Below are 24,648 nucleotides of genomic sequence, written 5' to 3' on the forward strand. Positions count from 1 at the left end.
TCACACCCCTCCTACCCTTTCCCAGGCCGTAGGCTGGGTACCTTAGTCCTACATCTTCCTGTTGATCCCAAGGCTGAGCCCCTGGGCCCTCCATTTCCCTGATGTTGACCCGACCCAAAGCCAGACTCCACCTTGTTGCTGCCCTGCCTGAGACAGCCTATTTCACCTGCTTCCACCAGTTTGACCTTTACCCAAGACTGGGCCCCAGTCCCCCGTTTCCCACGAGGCTGGGTGTGGGTGCCCTCTGCTTCCTCTTCCTTTACCTGGAGGCAAGGACCCTGCTCCCTCCTCTTCAACCCCCAGGCCAGACCCCTCTCCCAGTTTTTCACATTGACCCTCAAGGGTTGCAGTCTTGGTGCCAGCACTAACTTGCTGGGTGGCCTTGGGCAGGGTGATATAACCTATTGCTTCTGTACAGGCCCTTTCGGCCCTTTAATTCCGTCATAAAGAAAGTGACCTTTTTATAGCCATCAGGAGCCCAGCTAAGCCAGAGTCCCAAACTCATAGGGACAGCATGACATCCTAGGAAGCCGAGGCCCCACACGATGCCCAGCTTTTGGTTAATAAAGCTTAAGATCTGGGCTCAGGTTTCCACACAGTTTTATTGGGAGGTTTTGTTTTCTGTGGAATACACTAGAGGTTGGGGAAGGGCACACATTCACTTTGCAAGATAAGGGTTTCCCACCACTAAGGGAAAGGCATGGGGGAGGGCACACTGGGGGTCTGGATCCATTTTCCCACCTCCTTCTGCTTTGCTCACATTTCTCTCAGCCAGTTTCAAAGGACACAAACACAAAGAAACAAAAACTGCAAGACAAACCTCCAATGAGGCCACACCCAAGCCCTTCCCCCTCCCAGGCTGCCCAGGTGGCCAGGGGAGCTGCTCCACAGCCCCAGCCTCACCAGAAGACTGCAAGGGAGGGGGCCAGCACTCCTGCTCAGACTGGGCGGGGAGAAGTTAATAAATTAGAATAAATTAAGAGGGGCAGGAGGAATAAAGGATGAAACTTGATGCTGGGAGGGTCCCTTCTCTCAACGCACGAGTAGGTGGGGGGAGGCAGGGGGCATCTCCAAAGGCCACAACAGTGGGAATAAGAGCGGTGGGGGCAGAAGTCAGCTTTTCCTCCACAGTCTTCCCAAACAGGGCAGAAGAATTAGGGATAGGGGGAAGAATCACACAGGGGAGGAACCCTCTTTTCCCAGGATAAGGAAGGGCCAAGAAAGAGGATGCTATCCAACTAACCACCCCCCACCGCCTCCCAAACCATCACTAAGATTAAGGATTTGGTCAGTGAATCAATGAGGTGGGTGACAGGAATGTGGTGGTAGAAGCAGAGGATGCTGGAAACAGGGGTGCCCAGCCACACCCCTCTCCCTAGCCCTAGAGAACAGGGGAGAGGGCATCCAGGGCTGGTCAGCAATCACTGGTCAGCTTCTCCAAAGACATCATTCTGTTTGCGCTTCATGTTCTCAAAGTCAAAAGCGGAGCCTGCCATGCGCTTGTAGATGTCTTTGATGTCATTGCAGGTTGTCTCAAAGTGTGTGGTGGCATCATAGGAGCAGGAACAGAACACCTGAAAACAGCCAGAGCCGGGGCCCATGATGAGTTGGGCTGAGGCCCTGAGCAGGCAGTCAGGAGCCGGGGCCGGGACAGGCTGTTTACCTGGCTCTCAGAACCATCGTCGATGGGCTCATACAAGTCACTGATGGCCACAAACCTGAGGGGCAAATGGAGGGAAGGGGACAGGCCTCACAATCAGCCTTGCCCTCCCTGGTCCTCAACCCCCAGCCCCCCAGCTCCTTGACTCCCTTTCTCCCCCAAGCCCCTCACTTTTGGTCAATGGGCTCCAGTAGTTCCAGGGCCGGCTCGACCTCTTTTTCAGGCTCTGCGGTCTCCACCGTGGTGCTGGCAATGGCGATGTACTTGCCCTGAGCAGCCACATTGTGTGCGTAGGAGATCATGCACACGTAGATGTCTGCCCGCAGGAAGCGCTCCATTAATGTGGGCACATAAAGGGACCCCAGGAGTGGGCTCAATTTGGACCTGCCTGCCCCTCCCAGCTCCACACAGCAGGCAGCATCCAAGCTGCCACCCTCATGACGGGGAAGTGTCCAAGTCACCCAACCCCTAGATCCTCAAGTCATGGGGACTGTGATGCGGGTCCCTATTCTCCCATGGGGGATCAGGCAGAGAGCCCCAAAGCTTATCAGGAGAGGCAAAGTTATCCAAAAGACAACAGTCTAAAGGAAGTCACATGGAGCTTGGCCCACCTGACTTTCTGTTGACCTGGTTCTGGGGAATGATGATTTGGCAGGAGTTGGCATCGTTGGTATTCTTGATGGGGTGGCTAAGGATACAGATTATGCGGATAACCTGGCCAGCCTTCCGCACACGGTCTGGAATGTAGCTGGGATCACAGATCAGCTGCTTGCATCGGGCCACCTGTGAAGTACCAAAAGGCCTTGCCCCTATCTAACACTCCGCTACATAGTCATGAAGATAGGCCCACAGCTAGGGCTGGCAGCTCTGGCAAGCAGGGGTACTCCTCTGAGCTGCCACCACTGCCCCTCTTGTAACATACAGCTTCGTCCTGCATCTCAGGGAGGTATGCCCCAATGCACAGGGTTAGGTAACCCCTTTGCGGAGACACTGTCATCAGGCACACTCCCTTGATCACTGACACAGCACATGGGCTTTGAGAGACACCTCTGGCCAACAGGAATGGCTAAGTAGACTTCTTCAGAGCCCCAGTTCCCAGCCCGAGGCCTTTAGAGCTGAGTAGTAGCAAACCCAGCAGAGCCAGGGACACTGGGAAAAGAGCCTCTAAGGAGAACAAACTCCACGCAAACCATCATGACTGCACTGTGGGGAAGGCTTACCTCTCCCTCAGACTTCACACCCACCACCTTGCCATTCTCCATGATGATCTCATCCACAGGCTTGTTCAGCATATATGTCCCCCCATAGATGGCACTCAATCTGTGGTGGAGAGAGTGATGGTGAAGTACCCCACCCAGGAGAAACGGTTAGTGCCACTGTACCTTTCCCGTACCAGCACTGGGGTACAGAGAAGGGTGCCCCAGGCAGGCAGAGCTCAGGAGACCCAATAGTTTGTCCCAGATTTGTCACCTAGAATATCTGGCAAAGGACTAGTGTAAGGGTGCAAGAGGGCACAGCTTCGCACGAAAATGGTCTGGGAAACAAAAATGAAGGGCTCTGGAGAAGTCCTGACTCAGGGTTCCAAGGACCCTGGCCCGATCCTAGCAGTGCCTGGCTCAGGTGAGGAGCTGAGCAAGCCCCATCTATGGTGACCTGACTCTTTTTTTTAAAGTTGATTTTAGAGAAAGAGAAAGGAGGAGAGAGAAAGTGAGACAACAACATTGATCTGTTCCTGTGTGTGCCCTGACCAGGGACTGAACTGACAACCTCTGTGCTTTGGGACGAAGCTCTAACCAACTGAGACATCTGGCCAGGGCGGCCTTATTCTTCAACTCTGCACTTCAACACACTACTGCAGCACCCCCGTTACTCAAGGAAGATGCAAAGTAAATGAAGACCACAATGGCAAAGTATAAAATGCTATGAAAATGCTCAAGGGGGCCATTCTCATTCTTAGCCTTGGTCCTACTCAGTACTGCCAAATGAAAGAAGCCACGAACTCACCTTGCAAAGCCCTGAGGCAGCTCACCAAGGCCATAGAGTGGGTATAAATACGGGCTCTTGCCATACCGGGCCAGGGACTCGCTGTACAACTTGATGCGGTTGATGGTCTCAAGACAGGGTTGGTCCAAGTAGCTGGGGGGACAGTGTCAGGAGAAGAGGTTTCAACAGCAGAATCCCCAGCTCACCCCCACCCAGGCACCAGGCCAGCATTCCCCCACCCTCTATGGCCTGGGGAAGCCCATGGATTAAATATAGGTAAGGAATGGAAACAGTGACAGGTGAGTGTGTGGCTAAGTACAAGAGATATGCACGGTGGGCTGAAAGAGCAGCAGTCAGAAGTAGGGAGGGAAGGGTGCAGGCCAGGTGAGGTGCAGTGTGAGGTGTGCCATGCCAGCTTCCCCTCACTCATCAGTGCGGTAGAGTGCCAGGGCGTGGCCAGTGAAGTCAATGACGTCCTGGCCCAGGTCAAACTTCCGGTAGACTTCACGCATGCTGGTGCTCTGGGGATCGACGCCCTCAAAGGTCTTGGGGTCATTCTCATCAAAGTTTGCCACAAACACTAGGAACTTGCGGAAGCGCCGTTTCTCAAACATGCCCATCAGATCTGCAGAGGCGATGTGAGGAAAGCTTTTGCACCACAGAACGTGAACCTCTCCTTCCCATAAGGCAGGCCAAGAAAGCAGGTTCCCTAGCTCCCATCTGAGTTCTCTTGCTAACCACCACATGACCTTAATCTCTCTGCCCTTCTCAGCCTCAGTTTCCCATCTAAGGCACCGACACCCCCCCCCCCAGCTCTGACACTGGGGTATGTTTTGGTCAGGTGGAGCCCGTCAAAGGCTGAAGTCTTTCAAGGAGTCCCCCTTCCACATCCCCTCTGCACGTGGACTTCCCTCCGGGCAACCAGTGTAAGGCACAGTCCACGGTGGTAGAAGAAAGGCAGAGCAAAGGCTTCTGGTCCTGCATGGAGAATGTGACCCTGCGCAAGGGGCACCCTCCTCTGAATAGCTGCCCCCATCCCTGTGATTCGCTGGCTCAGGGGACCCGCACTCACTAGAAGCCAAGGCTTCAGTCTCGGTTGATGGCACTTTGTAGATCTTGCCCCCCTTGTAGACGAAGCTGCCCTCCACCACCTTGAAGTCCAAGTAGCGAGTCACCTCTGTATACAGGAGCATCTTTACCAGCTGCCCTGCACGGTGGTGAGCGAATGGCAACAGTATTAGCATTGCTCCCTCCAGAAGCTCTAGCTGCTTTCTCTGCCTCTTTTGTGGAGCCTGACCCTTCTCTGGTTGTCCCAATCATCCCCTACAAGACCTCCTTCGTCTCCCTCACCATTGGCCATGAGGAATTTGGGGATCAGGTCAACATTCCAGTCTCGGCCCCGGCCCATCGACTCAGGTGGCCCCTCCAGCAACTGAAAACGCTTATACAGCTACAAGCAGGAAGGAGAAAAAGAGAGGTACCTGTAAGACCACCCCTCCCTTCCCTACCCCCCTGCCCAAAGAACCCAAGGAGCTGCTTCAGCACCCTAAGCAAGAGTTTACCAAGGATGGACCTGGGCTCAAGTGGCCTCACCTCCTCCAGGGGTGTGATGGAGGAGCTCTCACCCCCATAGTAGGGGTTCCGGTCCATGTGCAGCACCTTCTTCCCGTTCACGGACATGATCCCAGACAGGATGCATTCCTGGGGAAGGGGTAACATTTGCTGCACTCCCACCTGGCCACATTCCCACTAGCAGCCCTTACTAGAACTCTCTGTTCCCCACCCCAAAGCAGAGAGGAGAGCCAAGCTAGAAGGACTCTGCGCCAGTGGACAGCTCCTTTCATCCCTCCCCCTGCCCCCGCTGGCTACCTCACGTAAAATTGGGGGACAATGGCTTCATCTAACACAGTGTCCTTTATAACCTTGCGAAGCAAAGAAATAGAGAAAAGAAATAATGGAAACATCGGAGAGTATCCAGCAGACACACAGACAGTCTGTCTATATAGCAACTACCACCATGCCAGAAAAACATCATCTATCTACGTAGAGCCACATGTAAAGACATAAGACACAATGAGCCACGGAGGAGACCCAGCTGGACAGTGAAGGGCCCGAGGAAATGAAGAAAGGCTTATCACGGTCCAGGAATCACAGGCCCCACCCTGAGCTGCGGGGTCCTCCAAACTGTCCCTGACCCTGAGTCTCCCCGCCCAGGGAGGGGCTTCTGCGCCACGGCAGAGGGAGAAGAGGCAGAGGAGCTGTCCAACGGGTCCGAGGGACGCGGGGGAGACAGTTACCATTCACTATCACTAACCCAAGGACAAAGGCTGCAGACACTAGCCAGCCCGCGGTCTCCATGGGAAACCAGGGCGGGGTAGCGGGAATGTGGTTCCTGCCCCCACGGCTGCTCCTTCTGGAACATTCCCTGCATCCCCGGGCCCCATAAAAAGCCGAAGCAGCAGGATGAGGGTCCACCCGGCGAGGGTCCCTGACCCGAGGTTCTTGTATTTCATCTTCATCAGGATTAGCAAAGATGAGAGGGGATGCTGGTCGGGCCGGGGTACAGGCGATGGTGAGAGCGGTATAGGGGGCACTGGGGGATATTGGGCCGAGTGGGGCTGCAGGCTGGGCTGCGGAGGATGGAAGGGGCCGGCGGTCGGGGCCCGGGCAGTCTAGCAGGCGGAAAAATAGGGGGCCCTCTCTTGGAGAGGGGGCCACGGCGGTGGGTAGAGGCGACATCGTGAGGGGGTGAGCAAGGGGCTGCTTTTCTTGGATGCCCGAGCGCCAGGGCCGGCAGCACGGCGGCTGGCAGTGACAGGATGGGGCCGGGGGCGGCAGCACTGTGGGAAGGAGGGGGCGATGCGGATTCCGGGCGCCCGAGGCCGCACTTACGGTGAGGCCGGTGCCCAGCACGATCACATCGTATTCCTCATCCATGGTCAGGCCTCGGTGCCAGCGCCGTCGGCTCCTCCTCTTCCTTCACCACAGCCGCCGTCGCCGCACTGGACCAAAGATGGCGGCGCATCGGTCGCCGCCCGACCCCTCCGCCGCGTCAAAGAGTCCCGTCCCCTCCCCGCTGCGCACGGCCGGAACCACCGCCTTCCCAGCTCGCCACCCGGGAGGGCTGCCAGGGCCCGGGCCTCAGCACCAGCGCGGTCCCGCTCGCAGAGCCGAGGGGAGCGGGGCGGGGCGGGGAGGGCGGGGCAGGCTGGTGGCCGGTGCTGCGAAAGGGATCCGTGCGCGGGAGCTGCCGCGCCCGCCCCACCCTTCGGACCAGGCGCATGCCCCTGCTGCAACCTAGGGTGGCCCCGAAGGGACGAGGGCTGCCATTGTGACTGCTGTCATCCCCAGGGGCTGACCGCCTTGGTCCTTCCTGCCTGCGCATTGCAGCCCCCTCCCCATACTAGCCTCTTAGGGGTCAGGCTTGCTAAAGACCCTCCAGCCCTCGCGGCCTCCCTGACGCAGTCTGCAGGACCTCTACAGGCCTCCCCGCCTCCCGCTTAGCCTGACTTGGCTACAGCTACACCTGGGCTCCTCTCTGGAAGCCATCAGCCAAGCGCATCCCTCATGACCAGAAATGAATGACAAGAGGCTGAAGCATGGCGACCTGTCTTTATTTTATTAGGAAGTAAATCCACCGAGCTCCGCAGGCTCCTGCTAGGTACTCCTAGCAGGAACTGCCAGAAACCCAGTGAGCACACCCACCACCTGGCATGGAGGTCCCTTCCTTCTCAGGCCACAGAAATAAACCACAGTGTACTGCTTGTTAGAACATTACCAAAAACACCACCACACAAGCGGGACAATTAAATAGTACTTCCACCCACCCCCAACTCAGGGACTCTCCAGCTCCTGGCTGCTACAGGGAGCCCCATAAAGCCGAGGCAGCGAGCGAGCACTGGCTACACAAAAGCACTATAAACAGCGAGGGGCGAAGGTGCAGATATGAAAATAAATAACGAGAAAGGAGGAGGAGGAGGGGACTCTAGAATTCATGTCCCCTACCCTCACAATTGCCAAGCTTGGGAGATATGTCTATCTATGCAGAATATGTATACCTATTGATAGAGGTGGGGTGTGGGCATCCCCAGGGAAGCCTCTCTGGGGTTGAACAGGAACAAGACAGGCTGAGGGGAGCTGGGGGTTCATGCTATGGTGGGAGAGTTCGATAGTCCAGCATGCCTCGATAAGAATTGTGACAAACTGGACATCATCACACCCTCAATCCCCAGTGGGCACAGGGTCACACAATCTGGGTCAAAGTGATAGAAGGGCCCTTGTGGTAGTCAAAGCGGTCCATGGTCTTGAGGCTCAGGATCATGTGTAGGCCGTAGGTGAAGATGAAAAGCATGAACAAGGAAGTGAGTAGCCCCATCCAGATGCCCGGGGAGAAGAAGCCCGCACAGTCGCTGGCATAGGAGAACTGCTCACCTGTCACGTTGAAGGCCTGGATCTGGGGGACAGAAAGGACCATGAGGCCCCACAAAGAGGTAGGACCAGTAAGGGCTGAGGTTTCTGAATTAGTGGGTTGTCCAAATCTCTTGAGATGGGAGCACAGCAGGGACAGGAAATCTCAAATACATTCCTGAGCCCAAGCCCAAAGGGTACTAAGACTTCAGGCCTCTGCTCCCTCCCTTCTCTACCAGGACCCTGCTACATCACCCAGCCTGGGCTCCTCCCTGCTCCCTACCTGGAAATCCTGAAGAGACATCTGCCAGAGAGAGGGCTGTGTGCCAGGCACAAGGAGACTGCCCTCCGCTTTAAGGCTGCTGACATACTGGCAGTGGAAGGAATAGATGCTGGGCCCCGTGATCTGGGAGACATTGAAGTAGACTACAGAGCCATTGCTGTGGATTTCGAGGCGCTCCATCGTAAACCAGTGTCGGGCCGACACTGGGTAGAAGCGATTCACCAGAGTGAACCTGGAGGAAGCCAAAGGAGTGTCAGGTAGATGAGGAAACCAGAGCCACACCAGTCCACCCACACCTCAACCACCCCTCGGACTCACCTGAATGTCACCGTGGTACCAAAGAGTTGTTCATAGGTCAGTGCAAGCCTGCAGGACCAGAGTGAGAGGCAAGTTGTCAAGCTCTGAAAGGGCCATGAGCATCTTAAATCAAGGTGCTCAAGTCTGCTCCTACCTAAGCTGTGTGGGTCCTTGCAGCCACCTGAAGAGGCAATGCCCCAACTTGACGGATGGAAAAACTGAGACCCTGTCACATTCTAGGTCAGGAACCTGCACCAGGTCCTCCACCTCCAGCTGAGGGCTCCTTGCTCTGGCTCCCCTGAACCTAGTGCCCCTCCTTCTTTCAGCTCCCTCTTAGGGTCATCAAGGTTCCCAGGTTGGTTTTTCAGAGTGAGGTCGGTCTCTCCAACCACATAAGGAGGGTATGGGAGCCCCAGAACTTGGTCTGGCCTAGAATGAGCCATAGTGTAGTGGCCTTGAGGATGTGCAAGGGGGAGGCACCGGGTTCCCTGGTGACTGAGAAGTATCAACAACCAAAGTCTCGCCCTGGCCTAGTAGCTCAGTTGGTTAGAGTGTTGTCCTGATTTGTCAAGGTTGCAGGTTCAATCTCCGGTCAGGGCACATACAAGAGGCAACCAATGAATGCATAAATAAGTGGAACAACAAATTAATGATTCTCTCTTTCAAAAATCAATAAATTAAAAAGAAATTCAAACAAACAAAAAACCAAGGTAGTCAAGGACTACAAGGCCTGGGTAAGCAGAACTCTGAGCAACCTCCACTCCAAGGGCTCTCCAACAGCCCTACCCCATGACACCACAGCGTTCCCATGCTGGACACACGTCCCCAACACATACACCCACTTGAAGTTATAGGTATTTTGCCCTTACCTGGCAATGGAGTCATTCCAGAAGGAGCCGGTCAGGTTGAGATCCTGGACCCCAAAGGTGATGGGGGTCAGGTCTTCCCAATGACCCTTAAATGCCACTGAGAAGTTCTGGGCCCAGAACAGGATCCGGGGGGCGGTGTCATTATAACTCACAGGGGGGTGGATCTCAGCTGACACTGGCTGTTTTTGCAGCAGTTGGCGACCTAGCCCCCCAGCCACCATGGCTACATCACGGGCCACCTGCAGAAACAGCGCACAAACCTTTTCTCAATGGCCCTGAGGGTATGCCCCAAATCAAGTGGCCTGCCCTGTCTTTTCCCACCATCTGTAGTCCCACCTGTCATACCCGGAGGCCCTTCCCCCAGGAAGCTCTCTCCAGCTGGCCCCTAAGCCTTTGTGATATTCCCAGTCCCTCCAATTTGAGAACACTTGGACTTATTAGCCAAGCATGCCAGCCCGTAAGAATGATAGGGCAAGATGGAAGACTGCACCTACAAGGAGTAAGCAGGACTTCACAGTTTCTATTCGTATCCTCTGACACTGGCCCAGGGGAGAAGCTGACCCCCCACTGAGGCCACTTGAGCCACACCCGCTCCGGGCCAACTCACCACCCGGCCTCTGCCCACACCTCCCAGAGCCCCTGTGGCAGGGCACATACCCTGGAAGGGCGAACTGCTGTGAGGGCCGCTGTATACGGGACATCTTCAGACTTGAGTGTGCTCAGCACCTGCCCAATGACCTTATCTAGGGGGTAATGGGAGAACCAGGTTACAGGTAGATGCTTAGAGCAATGTTTCCACTGCCAGTCTGACCTTCACACAGCAGACGCCAGCACAGGCAAGGCCGTGCCCTTCCACATCCCACATCAGTGCCTCTCTTGATGGAGCCCAGGGAGATCGCCTCATTGAGGTGGCAACCACCAGATATCTTCACTGTGAAGTTCTCCCCACCCCTGGCAACTGGCATGTCCTCTGTGCTCGGACACTGAGACCTTTAAGACTCGGCTCCCATTAACCTTCACTAGTGTTTTCAGTTTCCATTGAGAATCCCTAATAGCAACTGCTTCTCATCCTGCTCATTCCCAGCCTCCCCTGGGCCACCTCTGACCTCAGTTGTCAACTCCCTAATGCCAAGGCCTAACTAAAGGGAATGAGAAAAGATAAAGATATAAGAAACTTCAAATCCACTCATACAAGATTTCTAATGACCTTTCCAAGGGGAATGACTGTCCTTTATAGCAAAAAAGACAAATCTTCAAAATTGTTTTTTGAAATGTTGCTGTTATGTATATTAAACCCAAACTATAGGATTCATGTTGCCTGAGTGGAAACTGGCTCCACAAGCTCCCGCAGGGAGGACCCTTATCCCGAAAGTTCTGCCAGGCAGGGCCTAACTGAAGAGGGCTGAGGCCCAGGGTCCAGCATTTTTCCCTGACCAGCTTCCAGTTGTCCCAGGGGAGCTGAGGAGCTATAGGCCAGCTCTCTGTAGCTGAGGGCTGAATACGGATGAAAAATGTACACTCTCCCTGACCCGACTCACCATTGCCTGTGAGGACTTCCCTCGGTGCCATCAGACCCGAGCTATGAAAAAGACAAGAGTGTCAGAGCCACCACAATCCAAATAGCTCTGTACTGTCTCCAGCCACATCTCCTCTGCCCCTCCAGTATGTCCTCCACTCAATGCCACCATCCTTCCCTGTTAGCCCCACTCACCCAGCACACTCTAGCTAGGGCCTCTGGAGGCCAGGCTCATGCTCTCTTCACATCTTTGCCCCCTCCCCCACCTGGAATCCCTTGCCCCTCCCCCCACCATTTCACAGGCCCACTCATGTTCCTGCTCCCTGCTGCGTGAACAGGTCCTGGCTAGCCAAGTTGGCTCCCTACCACCAGAGCCCATGTTCGCCTCGTCTCTGGAGTCTTAACAGGACTAGTTTAGTGCAGGGCACCCACTCCTGAGTGACAGCCCAGCTGAAGGCCCTTCTGGCCTCTTCTGGCCCTACAGGGTACCTTCTGGAAGGGCTTCAAGGTTCTGAACAGGGCTGTTGTCATTGAATGGGTTGTGTCACCAGAGTCCAGAGCCTTGCAGCTGGAGGCTGGGCCATACCTGGCTGTGTAAGGCAAGCGGATGAGCAGCAACGCTGGGAGGCTAGCATTGAGCTTTAGCTCCTGAAGAGTGGCCAGGTCCACGTGCAAGGGGCTGGCCCCAAGCTTCTCCTGCAGGTAAGTGGTCAGAGTGCTGACCGCATACCAGTCAACAGCAGGAAGCACAAGAGAGGATGGGGCCAGCTCCAGGGCATTCTGGGGGCAGAGGAGAGGTGAGGGATGAGTTAGCAGGGGACCAATGGGCCTGAGCCAGACCCCCAAAGCTCTCAGGCAGCCCTGCTCTGGCAAGCCAAACCCACACAGGAATCTCATTCAGGGCCAGAAAGAAAATGCCCCACACCCCTGGCCCCTGGCTCTCAGGCCTATCTACCCCCAAAGCCAGCACCTCTGGTTCCTCAAGGGGACAGTTCTTACTGTGCTAGGGAAGGGGTGCAGGACAATCCCCACTGCCCACAGCTGAGAGGACTCTTACCTCCAGGTTAGAAAAGGTGCTGTCCTGCTTGTTTCCAAACACACCACCGTATGCTGTGAAGTCCTCAATGCTCAGCTAGTAGGAAAGCAGGGAAGATGGCCTAAGAAGGCGGGGCTAGGGCCAGGGGAGGGGGCAGACCCCTTCCCTGTGCATTTGCAGGGCCAGTAAAATCTCATTTGGAGTCAGATTTGGTCCGATTGAAAGAACCACCAAGGGCAAGTTTGGGGTGGGGGTAGGGATGGAAGGTTCTGTTTTCTTCAGCACCTTCCCGGCAAGGGTGAGGCTGAGAAGACATGGAAGACAGTCATGGGGGAGGAAATCTGTGGGCAGCTGACTGAGGGTAGCCTGAGGAGTAAGAGTCAGCTGCCTGTCTACAGACAACAGAAACTGGGTAGGGAAGGAGGAAGCTAGGGGGAGGGGCTGGAGGACAGTTAGAAGCGTTTACTGCCTGCCCCCCCACAAGGGAAGTCAGAAAAAAGGAGAGCCTGCCTAGCAGTTGCAATAGCTAGAGCCACCTATGTCCAGTATGAATGGGAACTTTTATTTTTTTTGAGAGAGAGAAAGAGACAAACAGGAAGGGAAAGGAGAAACTAAAAGCATCAACTCATGGTTGCATCTCCTTTTTTTTTTTTTTAATAAGAAGTTCCCTCATTTTTTTTAAATTTATTTTTTAGATTTTATTTATTCATTTTTAGAGAGACAGAGTAGAGATAAAGAGAGAGAAGAGGGGGAGGAGCAGGAAGCATCAACTCCCTCCCATATGCGCCTTGACCAGGCAAGCCCAGGGTTTTGAACTGGCGACCTCAGCGTTCCAGGTCAACGCTTTATCCACTGCACCACCACAGGTCAGGATGCATCTCTTTTTAGTTGTTCACTGATTGCTTCTCATACGTGCCTTGACCAGGGTCCTCAAGCTGAGCCAGTGACCTTGGGTTTCAAGCCAGAGACCATGGAAATATGTTCACGATCCTGTGCTGAAGCCAGTGACCCCACACTCAAACCAGCGACCTCAAGATTTTGAACCTGGGACCTCAGCGTCCCAGGTCTACTGCACCACCACCCATCAGACTGGATGAGACTTTTTTTGTCTGTGTGTTTTTCTTAAGTGAGAAGTGGGGAGGCAGGGAGACAGACTTCTGCATGTGCCCAACTGGGATCCATCCGGCAAGCCCACTATGGGGTGGTGATCTGCCCATCTGGGGCCATTGCTCTGCTGCAACCAGAGCTGTTTTAGCACCTGAGGCGAGGCCATAGTGCCATCCTCAGCCCCCGGGACAACTTGCTCTAGTGGACCCTTGGGTGCAGAAGGGGAAGAAATGGAGAGAAGGGAGAGAGAGAAGGTGATGCTTTAACCAACAGCTATCTGGCCAGGGCTGATGGGACCTTTTTAAAAAGAGGGTGAGCCTGACCAGGTGGTGGCACAGTAGAAAGAGCGTCGGACTGGGATGCTGAGGACACAGGTTCAAGACCCCGAGGTCGCAGCTTGAGCGCGGGCTCATCTGGTTTGAGCTGAGCTCACCAGCTTGGACCCAAGGTCACTGGCTCGAGCCACACCCTCCCCGGTCAAGGCACATATGAGAAAGCAGTCAATGAACAACTAAGGTGTCACAACGGAAAACTGATGGTTGACGCTTCTCATATCTCTCCATTCCTGTCTGTCTATCCCTATCTATCCCTCTCTCAGACTCTCTGTCTCTTTAAAAAAAAAAAAAAAAAAAAGAGGGTGAGAGGTCCCCTTTCCCACCTTGTTTTGGTGAAAGAGGAGAAAAAGGTAAAGATCTCGGAACATGCTGGAGAAAGCACTAGTCTTCTGAGCTCTCCATACCACAGTAACCGCAATGCCCACCCCCTTTCCTCTGCAACCTAGAGATGCTCTTCAACTCCTGACTCTCCACTCCAACTCCCAGCTTCCTCTAGCTTTTCCCCAGTTATGCCCAGAGGTGATCTTTTTTTTTTAATTTTTTTAATTTTATTTATTCATTTTAGAAAGGAGAGAGAGAGAGAAGAGAGAGAGAGACAGAGAGAGAGAAGGGGGGGAGGAGCAGGAAGCATCAACTCCCATATGTGCCTTGACCAGGCAAGCCCAGGTTTTCGAACCGGCGACCTCAGCATTTCCAGGTCGACACTTTATCCACTGCGCCACCACAGGTCAGGCCCCAGAGGTGATCTTAATCAGCTTCGCTAATCTCATTCTGTTTAGTATACACACTTGCCCAGTTTCTTTCTCCTGGACAGGAATCCTGACCTTGTTTGGACGCCAGGGCTCTCCTGAAAGCCCAGGAACCACCACGACCTCCTCATGGCACTCTGAGTAAAATAATCCAACGCTTTATTCCACATTTAGAATTGCAACTAACTTTTTTCCTCCTCATCTCCTAGCTACCTGACTAACCATCTCCTATCCTGTTCTCTCACTCACTATATTCCAGTAACACCAGCTCTTCTGTGGCCTCACTAAGAGCACTCCTTGCCCAGGGCCTTTGCACCTGCTGTTTCCTCTGCCAGGAAAACCCTTTCCCCCCCACAGCCACATGGCTCTGTTCCTCCCTCCATTTAGGTCTCTGCTCAGATATCTCCTCAGTGAGCCCTTGCCTGATCACCTTTATCTTAAATACGGTTGCCAGTCATTCTGTCCCCTTATCCTGCTTCTTTCTTCTCTAAGCACTACTACTAACATTTTATCATATAAGAACTCAACACTTACTTATCATCCTCACATGAATGTCAGCTTCCTCAGGGTAGGAGCTTGGGTTATTCTGCTCACTGCTATGTCCCCAACGCTTAATAACTGGTACATAGTAGGCAGTTCATAAATGGTAAATGGATGAATGTTGTAAGACGGGGATCCAGCGAGATGTTTTATGCGGATGTTAAGAATTGTTCCTCCCGGCCCTGGCCAGTTGGCTCTGTGGTAGAACACTGGCCTGGCATGTGGATGTCCCGGGTTTGATTTCCGGTCAGGGCATAGGAGAAACACTCATCTGCTTCTCCATCCCTCCCCCTCTCGCTTCTCTCTCTCTCTCTCTCTCTCTCTCTCTCTCTCTCTCTCTCTCTCTCTCTCCCTCTCCTGCAGCCATGGCTCAACTGGAGCAAGTTGGCCCTGGGCACTGAAGATGGCTCCATGGCCTCCACTTCAGGCACTAAGAAGAGCTCAGTTGCTGAGTAACGGAGCAACACCCCAGATGGGCAGAGCATTGCCCCCTAGTGAGCTTGCCAGGTGGATCCTGGTCCAGGTGCAAGCGGGAGTCTATCACTGGCTCCCTCATTGAACTAAAAAAAAAAAAAAAGAAAGAGAAAAGAAAAGAAAATTGCTCCTCACAGTCCTCTGATGAGTGGTATCTTCATTTTGCAGATATAGAAACTGGCATCCGCAGATTATTTCACACAGCCAATGGCTGCTAGGTAGTAGAACTAGAATTGAGTTCCAGTCTGACTACATTATTTACCACCTCCTGGAAGCACTACAGGAGAGCATGACCGCCACAACCAGCCCACAGAGTTACGGAGCAAGATCACAAGAAGAATGAGCCATATAGGCCACAAACAAGGAAGGGACAAGCAGAGACTCTATAACAGAGGTTCTCAACCTGTGGGTCGCGACCTCGACGAGGGTCGAACGACCAAAACACAGGGGTCGCCTAAAGCCATCGGAAATACAATTTGAAATACAATTTCCGATGGCTTTAGGCGACCCCTGTGTTTTGGTCGTTCAACCCCCATCGGGGTCGCAACCCACAGGTTGAGAACCGCTGCTCTATAACTTCTCAAACACCAAACCTATACCAACCCAGAATCTTCTTATGGTCTAAATGCCTGGTTTGGGGGCAGAGAAACCTGCATGGGAGGGAAAACTGTGCTGGTTATGAGCACAAACTGGCCGTTGAGGGTGGGGGGGTCTGACAGACTCGGGATGATAGCAACTGTGGTGTGTATAAACCAGCCAATCATTGTACCTCTACAAGCCTTGGTTTCCTTGACAGTAAAACTAAGATAATGACATCAGCTTAGCACAGTACATATGAAGCACTCAATAAGTGATCATTTTTTTAATCTCTATTATGATTTTTACAATTAGAATCACAACTCTGCCACCCATTAGCTGTGTGACCTTGAACCAGTCACTTCCTCTCCTTGGGCATCTGTCTTCTAATCTGTAAACAAAAATCCCCACCATGTAGGGTAGGTAAGATAAGTTCAGGGTACTCTCTATAAGCATCCAGCCTACGGCCACTTGATTCCACTGATCAAGTTGGTGCCATTTCTGAGCCCTCACTATTCCCACTGAACCTTTTCCTACAGGGTTTTCCAAAAGAGGAGCCACACCTCCCTGCAGTTGGGACTAGATTACTGAAGCTTCCCTTGGGGAATGGTCCTTACTGTCACGGGGGGAAGGGGGCCTGTCTGCCTCCAGATGACTGGGGAAAAGAGGGTTGGGGCAGGCGCACCTTGTCCTGCAGGAACAGCAGCACATTGCGGGGGCCCAGCTCCAGGGCGGGGTCTAAGTAAGTAGAGAGCTGCATGTCGCTGGTGATGTGGCCCTCATGGATGTCGGCCGCAGGAGCCCACAAGTCCCTGCCAGTGGACAGAAGAGGTGCTGTCAAGCGGGGGCGCGTGGCTTGAGATCCGAAGCTCACAGGCGCCCAGGTTGATGCTTGGGTCCCGAAGCTCTGACCCGGCCGACCAGCTACGGGGCGCTGACCAAGGGACAGTCCCCTCGCAGCTTCTTGCTGAGGACAGACCAGGACTTGAGCGAGGGCAACCTAGCTGACACAGCGCACAGCGCAGCCCGCCCCAGCCCACCACCTCGCTCACCGGTCACTCGACCACAGCACCAGCGGAACCTGCTGCTCTGCCGCCGCCGCCGCCACCGCCAATGCCAAAAGCAACAGTGGCAGCCACTGCACTTGCCAGTTCGCCGGGGCTCGCCTCATCCTTGCCTGCATTCGACCCGCTACCATCGCCGCCATCACAGCTTCACAGTCCATTGCGCCGTCCACACTGCTGCCTCAGATCAGGTGACCGTTGCCCCGCCCGAGATCCGTCCCGCGCCACCATTGGCCAGAGTGCAGACCTAGAGCCAGGGCCTCAGAAGATTGAACGAAGCGCATGCCACTCATGACCTCTCCTTTCACTGATTGGCTATACGTGTCTCCAGGTGCGCATGCTCCTTGTAGAAATGGGGAACCCCGTCGAGTTCAGCCAGCTCTTACCGACACCTTGCAGAGGTAGCTGGCATCAACAGAGGGGCAGGAATAGTAGGGCGTGTGTGGGGCCAGGGTGGGCTCCGCTCCACAGGTCCCTATAGCCATGGCTTCGCCCATGTTTTTTTTTGTTTTTTTTTTTAATTTTATTTATTGATTTTACGGAAAGAGGAGGGGAGAGAACAAGAAGTATCAAGTCATAGTTGCTTCACCTTAGTTGTTCATTGATTGCTTGTTGTATGTGCCTTGACTGGGCAAGCCCAGGGTTTTGAACCCACGACCTCAGCATTCCAAGTCAATGCTTTATCCATCACGCCACCACAGGTCAGGCCTTCACCCATGTTTTAATCTTTCTGTTTTAAGATTACAGGAGTGGTAGTTGAGACTGGGTATAGTGGAGTGCCTGGAGAAGGCACGGAAGCGCTACGTCCTTTCCGAATACTTTGCTTTATATATCTCTTTTATCTGGCTATTCTTTAATTGTGCAAGAGGGGTGATGCCGGCAATTCAGATGTGTCAAAGAGAAAGAAGCTGTAAAATGAATCGCTCTGATTGCAGCAGAGCAACGCCCCAGATGGGCAGAGCATCGCCCCCTGGTGGGCGTGCCAGGTGGATCCCGGTCGGGCGCATGCGGGAGTCTGTCTGACTGCCTCGCCGTTTCTGGCTTCGGAAAAATACAAAAAAAAAACAAAAAACCAAAAAACTTTTTATTTTGGAATAATTACAGACAGTTGCAGTTCTGTTCATCTTTGAATCTTCTCTTCTTGCTGGCTGTAAGGCCAGCGGCCACCACTGTGGCCATGCAGGTGCAGGTTCACATTGAATTTGCGCAGATGGTAAAGGAACCGTGGAGCCAGAAGATGGAGAGCCGTTCCGTTTATTAAAGTCTCATAAGGGCGGAAAAGCAAACAGGCAGGGAAGACCGTTTCCCTCTCACTCAGGTCTCCCAAGCCCCTCAACACTTTGGACTCACTCGACTCACAGACCACCACCCCCCCCTTCTCAGCAGGGTTCCCTCGCCCCTCAGCACTCTCTAGCAAAACAGGCCAGGTGGAAATCCCTCTTCTTCAGCAAACAATCTGCGCTTTGCTATCTGCCACCGTGAGAGCAAGCACCCGCAGCCTTCCATAGACTCTATACACAGGGCGCTGCCCCAGTACAAGTGAGCAAACCTAAAAAACACTTGCTACAAACTTGTTGGCCCAACACTGATCCCATCTTTATAGTGGTTCTTTCTCTCTAGATTATTATAGTACTTTCTATATTCTGCCTGACACTGTCCATTTCAGAAGTCCTCAAGGGTTTCAACCTTTTCTTATTTCTGCTGACGTAAGTACAGGGCTCCATTTCCTTATGTCTGGTGGTCTTTGTGAGGGCTTTTTGGTTAATCATCATCTTAGATGAACTGGGAGGCCTAAACTGAGCTTCCTTTTCTCGTAAGGATTTGCTTTTTCACTTCTGCCAGGAGCACCACTGCCCTGGATCCGCATTATTTTTTCCACTCAGAGTCCCAAGCTCAATCTAGGTGTTTCCTTTCCCACCTCTCATAACACCTGGTGCTCATGGAGGTTTGCTGGGCCCTTCAGAGACCTTCTCCCTCCTGGGAAGCAGGCCCGGGAGGACTTAACTTCTACTTCCTTCTCCCTACTTTGCTAGCTTTGGGTTTTGAAGCAAGTCCATTAGCCTTGCTCTGCCTCCTTTTAAAAATGATATTCCTTTCACAAGGTTGTTATGGGGATTACAGTGTGATAAGGTGCCAAGGAACTGTAAAACTTAGCATTAATAACGCCATTTTAAAGAGGAAAAGTCAGGCCTCTTACCCCCTCCTTTCTGTGGAGAAAGGAAAGAGAAGAATGCAGGAGCTTCCTGGCTTACAAGGGCAGCTGGGTCAGATAAGTCATAATTTAACTACAGAGCAAGGAAGATGGAACTTATCTGAGAATCCCTTCTCTTTTCTTAAAAGCCTTTAGAAAAGAATGTTTCTGTACCCTAATTAAGAATCCCTACACTCTGACTCACCCTCCCATCCTAGTCATGAGAGTGACTTACACCTCTGGACAAAGGGATCACAAACCCCTCCTTACCCACCCCAACCAGTACTTGATTGTGTATAAAAGCAGGCGCAGAACTGTATGAGGCCTACATGATTTGGGATTTTGCCCCATGTAGCTAGCCAGCTAATTAATAAACTCCTCAAAAATTTATCTGGACTTGGTGTCTTTGTAGAACTCACAGGTTACATTACAACATCTGGAGGCTCCAGTGAAATTTCGGTGTTCTGCGTCTCCGGAAGGTTGCCTGACCTCGCTGGATCTCTAGAAGAGGCGCCCCCTGAGACGTTCCAGGGCTCCAGTTTTCCAGTGGCTCTCAGACAACTTCTCAGCAGACACCCCCCCCTGTCCCTAAAATTCAATGATTTGGCAGAGAAATCAATGATTTGGCAGAGAAATCGAGCACTGTGAATGCTGACCTCCAGAGGTAAGTAAGGCAAATCTTTTGCTTTACTGATTTCTAGCTTTCTGTTTTAAATTTTAGCTTTTTTTGTTTGTGACTAGTCAATCTAGAACTATTGCAAAAAAGGATAAGATGCAATAGGCTCTTACGCAATAGGCTCTCCAGAGCCAAGACGTTGGCAGAGAGTTAAGTCCTTCCTCGGACTTCCCGAGACACATTTGTTTGTGCTCTCAGGGAAGACTAGTGGGGACTGAGTAAGTCCTGCCTCAGACTTCCCGGGACACCTTTGTGTTGTCTGTCCATGTCGAGATCCTGTTCTTTGTTCTTATTGTTTCTGTTTAAAAACCCCTGAGTGATTGGTGTGTAAATGGGGATCTCTGATGCCTGTACCTGAGTTTAGGCAGCCAGGCGAGCACCTGAGAGGCTCCTGACGGAGCACCACCTTCCCTTGTCTGTTGAACTGTGTCTAAAAGTCAAGTGTGGCCTGACCAGGTGGTGGCACAGTGGATAGAGCATTGGACTGGGATGCAGAGGACCCAGGTTCGAGACCCTGAGGTCGCCAGCTTGAGCGCAGGCTCATCTGGTTTGAGCAAAAGCTCACCAGCTTGAACCCAAGGTTGCTGGCTCGAGCAAGGGGTTACTCGGTCTGCTGAAGGCCCATGGTCAGGGCACATATGAGAGGGCAATCAATGAACAACTAAGATGTTGCAACGCGCAATGAAAATGTAATGATTGATGCTTCTCATCTCTATCCGTTCCTGTCTGTCTGTCCCTGTCTATCCCTCTCTCTGACTCACTCTCTGTCTCTGTAAAAAATAAATAAATAAATAAAAATTAAAAAAAAAAAAAAACCAGTGGAGTTTTTAGAAAATTTTAGTAACTTTACTACAACCCTTGTTGCCAAAGGTTTTTTTGCAGCCAATTAGAAAAAGACTTTGCCAGCAGGAAAGGGACAACTAGGAATAAGAAATAATTAGAAAAGCCAGATTTAGAATCTATTGCAGAAGGCATAATGTCTGAGTGTTTAGTCTGTGCCCAAATAAATACTAAGCAAATTAAAGAAATTATAAAGAGAAACAGAAAGAGAGGAACTTTCCCAGGTGAACATTTAGAAATAGATTTTACTAAAGTAACTGACACCTTTCTAGGATAGGTAGAAGCTTTTCCTACTAGAAATGAGACCGCAGTAACAGTTGTTAAAAAATTGCTATATAAAGTTATTCCCAGATTTAGCTTGCCCATTAATATTAGGTCTAATGATGGGCCTGCATTTGTATCCAAGATCTCACAGCTAGTAGGAAAGAAACTCAATATTAATTGGAAATTACATTGTGCCGACAGGCCCCAAAGTTCAGGGCAGGTAGAATGCTTAAATTGGATCTTAAAGGAAACTTTAATCAAATTTATTTTTGAAACCAGTGAAAAATGGCCCACCTTACTCCCCTTCACCCTCCTTAGGGCAAGGTACACCCCCTACAGGGAAAGATTTACTCCTTCTGCAATAATGTTTGGGGACCCCCTCCCTTACTACCAAAACTCAGAGAAGAAATGAAAGCTGAGTTAAGTAACCACTCCTTCCTTAAGTACTTACAGGGTCTGCAAATTACTCAGCAGGCTGCCCAAAAGACTGTCAGAGAGTCACTTCCAGCACTGCCAGGAGATCTGGTACATCCCTTTCAGCCCAAGGACTCAGTCTGTATAAAGAAGTACACTACCCAAGGACTGATTCTCACGTGGATGGGTCCACACACCAAGATCCTGACCACTCCCACTGCTGCCAAGGTAGAAGGCATACCTACCTGGATTCACCACAGCCAGTTGAAGCCTGCAGCCCCAGCGGAGACACCTTCATGGACAGAGAAGACTGACCCAGCCTACCCTTGTAAGTTGACCCTGAGAAGGACAACATGCCTTGCTCTAGCCACAAACTGGGAGCTGGCTGGTTCATGGATGACTGAAGCATAAGGGAGCTCACCGTGGGGCTCCTTATAATTGGACTCTGGGGTAGGAAGGTAGCTAGTGCAGAGGACTGTGAACTGTGTATTCATATCATCAAGGAAGGCCAAAAACTCTCCACCACCGTGCTTTTCCATAGCTTTTGTGAATGCCAGGGAACTCAGAAAGGGACCTGTACCTATAATCAGACTCAATATTCAATATGTGACCCAGAAAATGACCGTTATATCTGTTATAACCCCACAGAATTCCTACTGAAGTACTGTTTGAGGTAAAAGTAGCAAACGGAGGAGGAGTTTGGGAATGGAAGGAGGGCCAACCATGGCTCAAACCAGTGTCAAAGGAAAGCTAGAAGAAGTCACCTTAATTTTTATTTCTTCATTTTAGAGAAGACAGAGAGAGAGAAGGGGGGAGGAGCAGGAAGCATCAACTCCCATATGTGTCTTAACCGGGCAAGCCCAGGGCTTTGAACGGGTGACCTCAGCATTCCAGGTTGACACTTGATCCACTGCACCACCAGAGTTTAGCTTTTTCTAAATATTTTTTGTTTTAATTTTTTATTAATTTATATTTATATATTTATTTTTATTTTATTTTATTATTTTTTATTTTATATTTTTATTTTTTATTTTTATTTTTAATTTTTATTTCTATTATTTAATTTTTACTTATTTAATTTTAATTTTTATTTTTATTTATTTAATTTTTATTTATTTATTTATTTATTTATTTTTATTTATTTAATTTTAATTTTTATTTATTTTTATTTATTTTTTATTTATTTTTATTTTTATTTTTATTTATTTATTTTTTATTTTTTATTTTTATTTATTTTTATTTTATTTTTTTATTTTTATTTATTTAATTTTTAATTTTTATTTTTTATTTATTTTTATTTTATTTCTTATTTTTATTTATTTAATTTTTATTTCTTTTTATTTTATTTTTATTTTTTATTTTTTTTATTTATTTTTTAATTTTTTTTTATTTATTCATTTTTAGAGAGGAGAGAGAGACAGAGAGAGAGAAGGGGGGAGGAGCTGGAAGCATCAACTCCCATATGTGCCTTGACCAGGCAAGCCCAGGGCTTTGAACCAGCAACCTCAGCGTTTCCAGGTTGATACTTTACCCACTGCGCCACCACAGGTCAGGCCTATTTTTTATTTTTATTTAATTTTTATTTCTTTTTATTTTATTTTTATTTTTTATTTTTATTTATTTAATTTTAATTTTAATTTTTATTTATTTTTATTTTGTTTTTTATTTTTATTTTTATTTATTTAATTTTTATTTTTTATTTTTTTATTTTTATTTTATTTTTTATTTTTATTTATTTAATTTTAATTTTTATTTTTATTTCTTTTTATTTTTTATTTTTTATTTTTATTTATTTTTTATTTTTTATTTTTATTTATTTTTATTTTATGTTTTATTTTTATTTATTTTTTATTTTTTATTTTTTATTTTTTTTACAGAGATGGAGAGAGTCCGAGAAAGGGATAGACAGACAGGAATGGAGAGATGAGAAGCATCAATCATTAGTTTTTCATTGCGCGTTGCAAATCCTTAGTTGTTCATTGATTGCTTTCTCATATGTGCCTTGACCACGGGCCTACAGCAGACTGAGAAACCCCTTGCTGGAGCCAGCGACCCTGGGTCCAAGCTGGTGAGCTTTTTGCTTAAGCCAGATGAGCCCGTGTTCAAGCTGGCGACCTTGGGGTCTCGAACTTGGGTCCTCCACATCCCAGTCCAACGCTCTATCCACTGCGTCACTGCCTGGTCAGGCTATTCTTATTTTTTTTTTATTTACTTATTATTTATTTATTTATTATTATTATTATTTTGTATTTTTCTGAAGTTGGAAATGGGGAGGCAGTCAGACAGACTCCCACATGCGCCCGACCGGGATCCACCCAGCATGCCCACCAGGGGGCGATGCTCTGCCCATCTGGGGCGTTGCTCTGTTGCAACCAGGGCCATTCTAGCGCCTGAGGCAGAGGCCATGGAGCCATCCTCAGTGCCCAGGCCAACTTTGCTCCAATGGAGCTTTGGCTGCCGGAGTTGAAGAGAGAGACAGAGAGGAAGGAGAGGGGGAGGGGTGGAGAAGCAGATGGGCGTTTCTCCTGTGTGCCCTAGCTGGGAATCGAAGTCAGGATTCCTTCACGCCAGGCCAATGCTCTACCACTGAGCCAACCAACCAGGCCCTTTTTTTAATTTTTATATTTTCTTTTTATTTTTATTCATTTAATTTTTATTTATTTTTTATTTTTAAAAAATATTTTTACTTTTATTTATTTAATTTCTAATTTTAAATTATATTTTTAAATTTTTTTATTTTTTATTATTTATTATTTTTTTACTTAAAAAAATTTTTTTAAGGTCACCTTAAATTTTGATTCATGTGCTGCTATAAGTCATACAGAAAGGGGGTGTGGGTCTCTCAGCTGGTAGAGAAGCTATAGTGTAAACAAAATGTACATATGTACTCATAGCTACCCCTGTAGAATAAGCTGTAACTATTGGTCATGTGTCCGATGGAATACTTGGGAAAAGGACACCTCTAAAAGGAAAGAAGTATATTTTAAGAAAGGAGTAGCTCTGTAAAACTGCACCACTCAGTGGTGTAATCCCTTAGAGCTGATCATAACCAATCCCCTAAATCCCTGTTGGAAGACTGGAGGAGTACTAACACTTGGCATTGACGGGACAGGGCTAGATTCCATTGTTCCAATTGTTATTAGAGGTCAGGTACTGGACCACCCTACTCAAGCCTTCCAAGTATATAAGTCCTTTTATAAGGAAGCAATTGAACCTCTACCTTTACCCCCACAGTCAACTAAGAACTTCTTCTTTAGGATGGCTGAGGGAATAGCCCATTCCCTAAATGTCACTTTTTTTTTTTTACAGGGACAGACAGAGAGTCAGAGAGACGGATAGACAGAGACAGACAGGTACAGAGAGAGAT

At 50.1% G+C, this 24,648-nt stretch overlaps 2 protein-coding genes across 2 annotated transcripts; both read right to left on the reverse strand.

Annotated features, from left to right (window-relative positions):
- Positions 1–583: 583 nt before the first annotated feature.
- GDI1 (GDP dissociation inhibitor 1) lies at positions 584–6,817 on the reverse strand. The gene is made up of 11 exons (XM_066249682.1): positions 6,536–6,817; positions 5,237–5,344; positions 4,994–5,093; positions 4,716–4,850; positions 4,070–4,268; positions 3,665–3,796; positions 2,881–2,980; positions 2,272–2,443; positions 1,832–1,976; positions 1,664–1,718; positions 584–1,574 (listed from the first exon to the last, which is right to left on the reverse strand). Exons 1-11 carry the CDS (start codon positions 6,578–6,580, stop codon positions 1,422–1,424), a joined length of 1,344 nt encoding a protein of 447 aa, XP_066105779.1. The 5' UTR covers positions 6,581–6,817; the 3' UTR covers positions 584–1,421.
- Positions 6,818–7,236: 419 nt separating this feature from the next.
- Positions 7,237–17,094, reverse strand: ATP6AP1 (ATPase H+ transporting accessory protein 1). Its single transcript, XM_066249744.1, has 10 exons — positions 16,885–17,094; positions 16,518–16,644; positions 12,073–12,147; positions 11,602–11,795; positions 11,038–11,078; positions 10,157–10,242; positions 9,500–9,738; positions 8,652–8,699; positions 8,334–8,565; positions 7,237–8,096 (listed from the first exon to the last, which is right to left on the reverse strand). Exons 1-10 carry the CDS (start codon positions 17,055–17,057, stop codon positions 7,887–7,889), a joined length of 1,425 nt encoding a protein of 474 aa, XP_066105841.1. The 5' UTR covers positions 17,058–17,094; the 3' UTR covers positions 7,237–7,886.
- Between the last annotated feature and the right edge of the window lie 7,554 nt (positions 17,095–24,648).

This window comes from Saccopteryx bilineata, chromosome X (assembly GCF_036850765.1).
Source record: "Saccopteryx bilineata isolate mSacBil1 chromosome X, mSacBil1_pri_phased_curated, whole genome shotgun sequence".
Lineage (NCBI taxonomy): Eukaryota > Metazoa > Chordata > Mammalia > Chiroptera > Emballonuridae > Saccopteryx > Saccopteryx bilineata.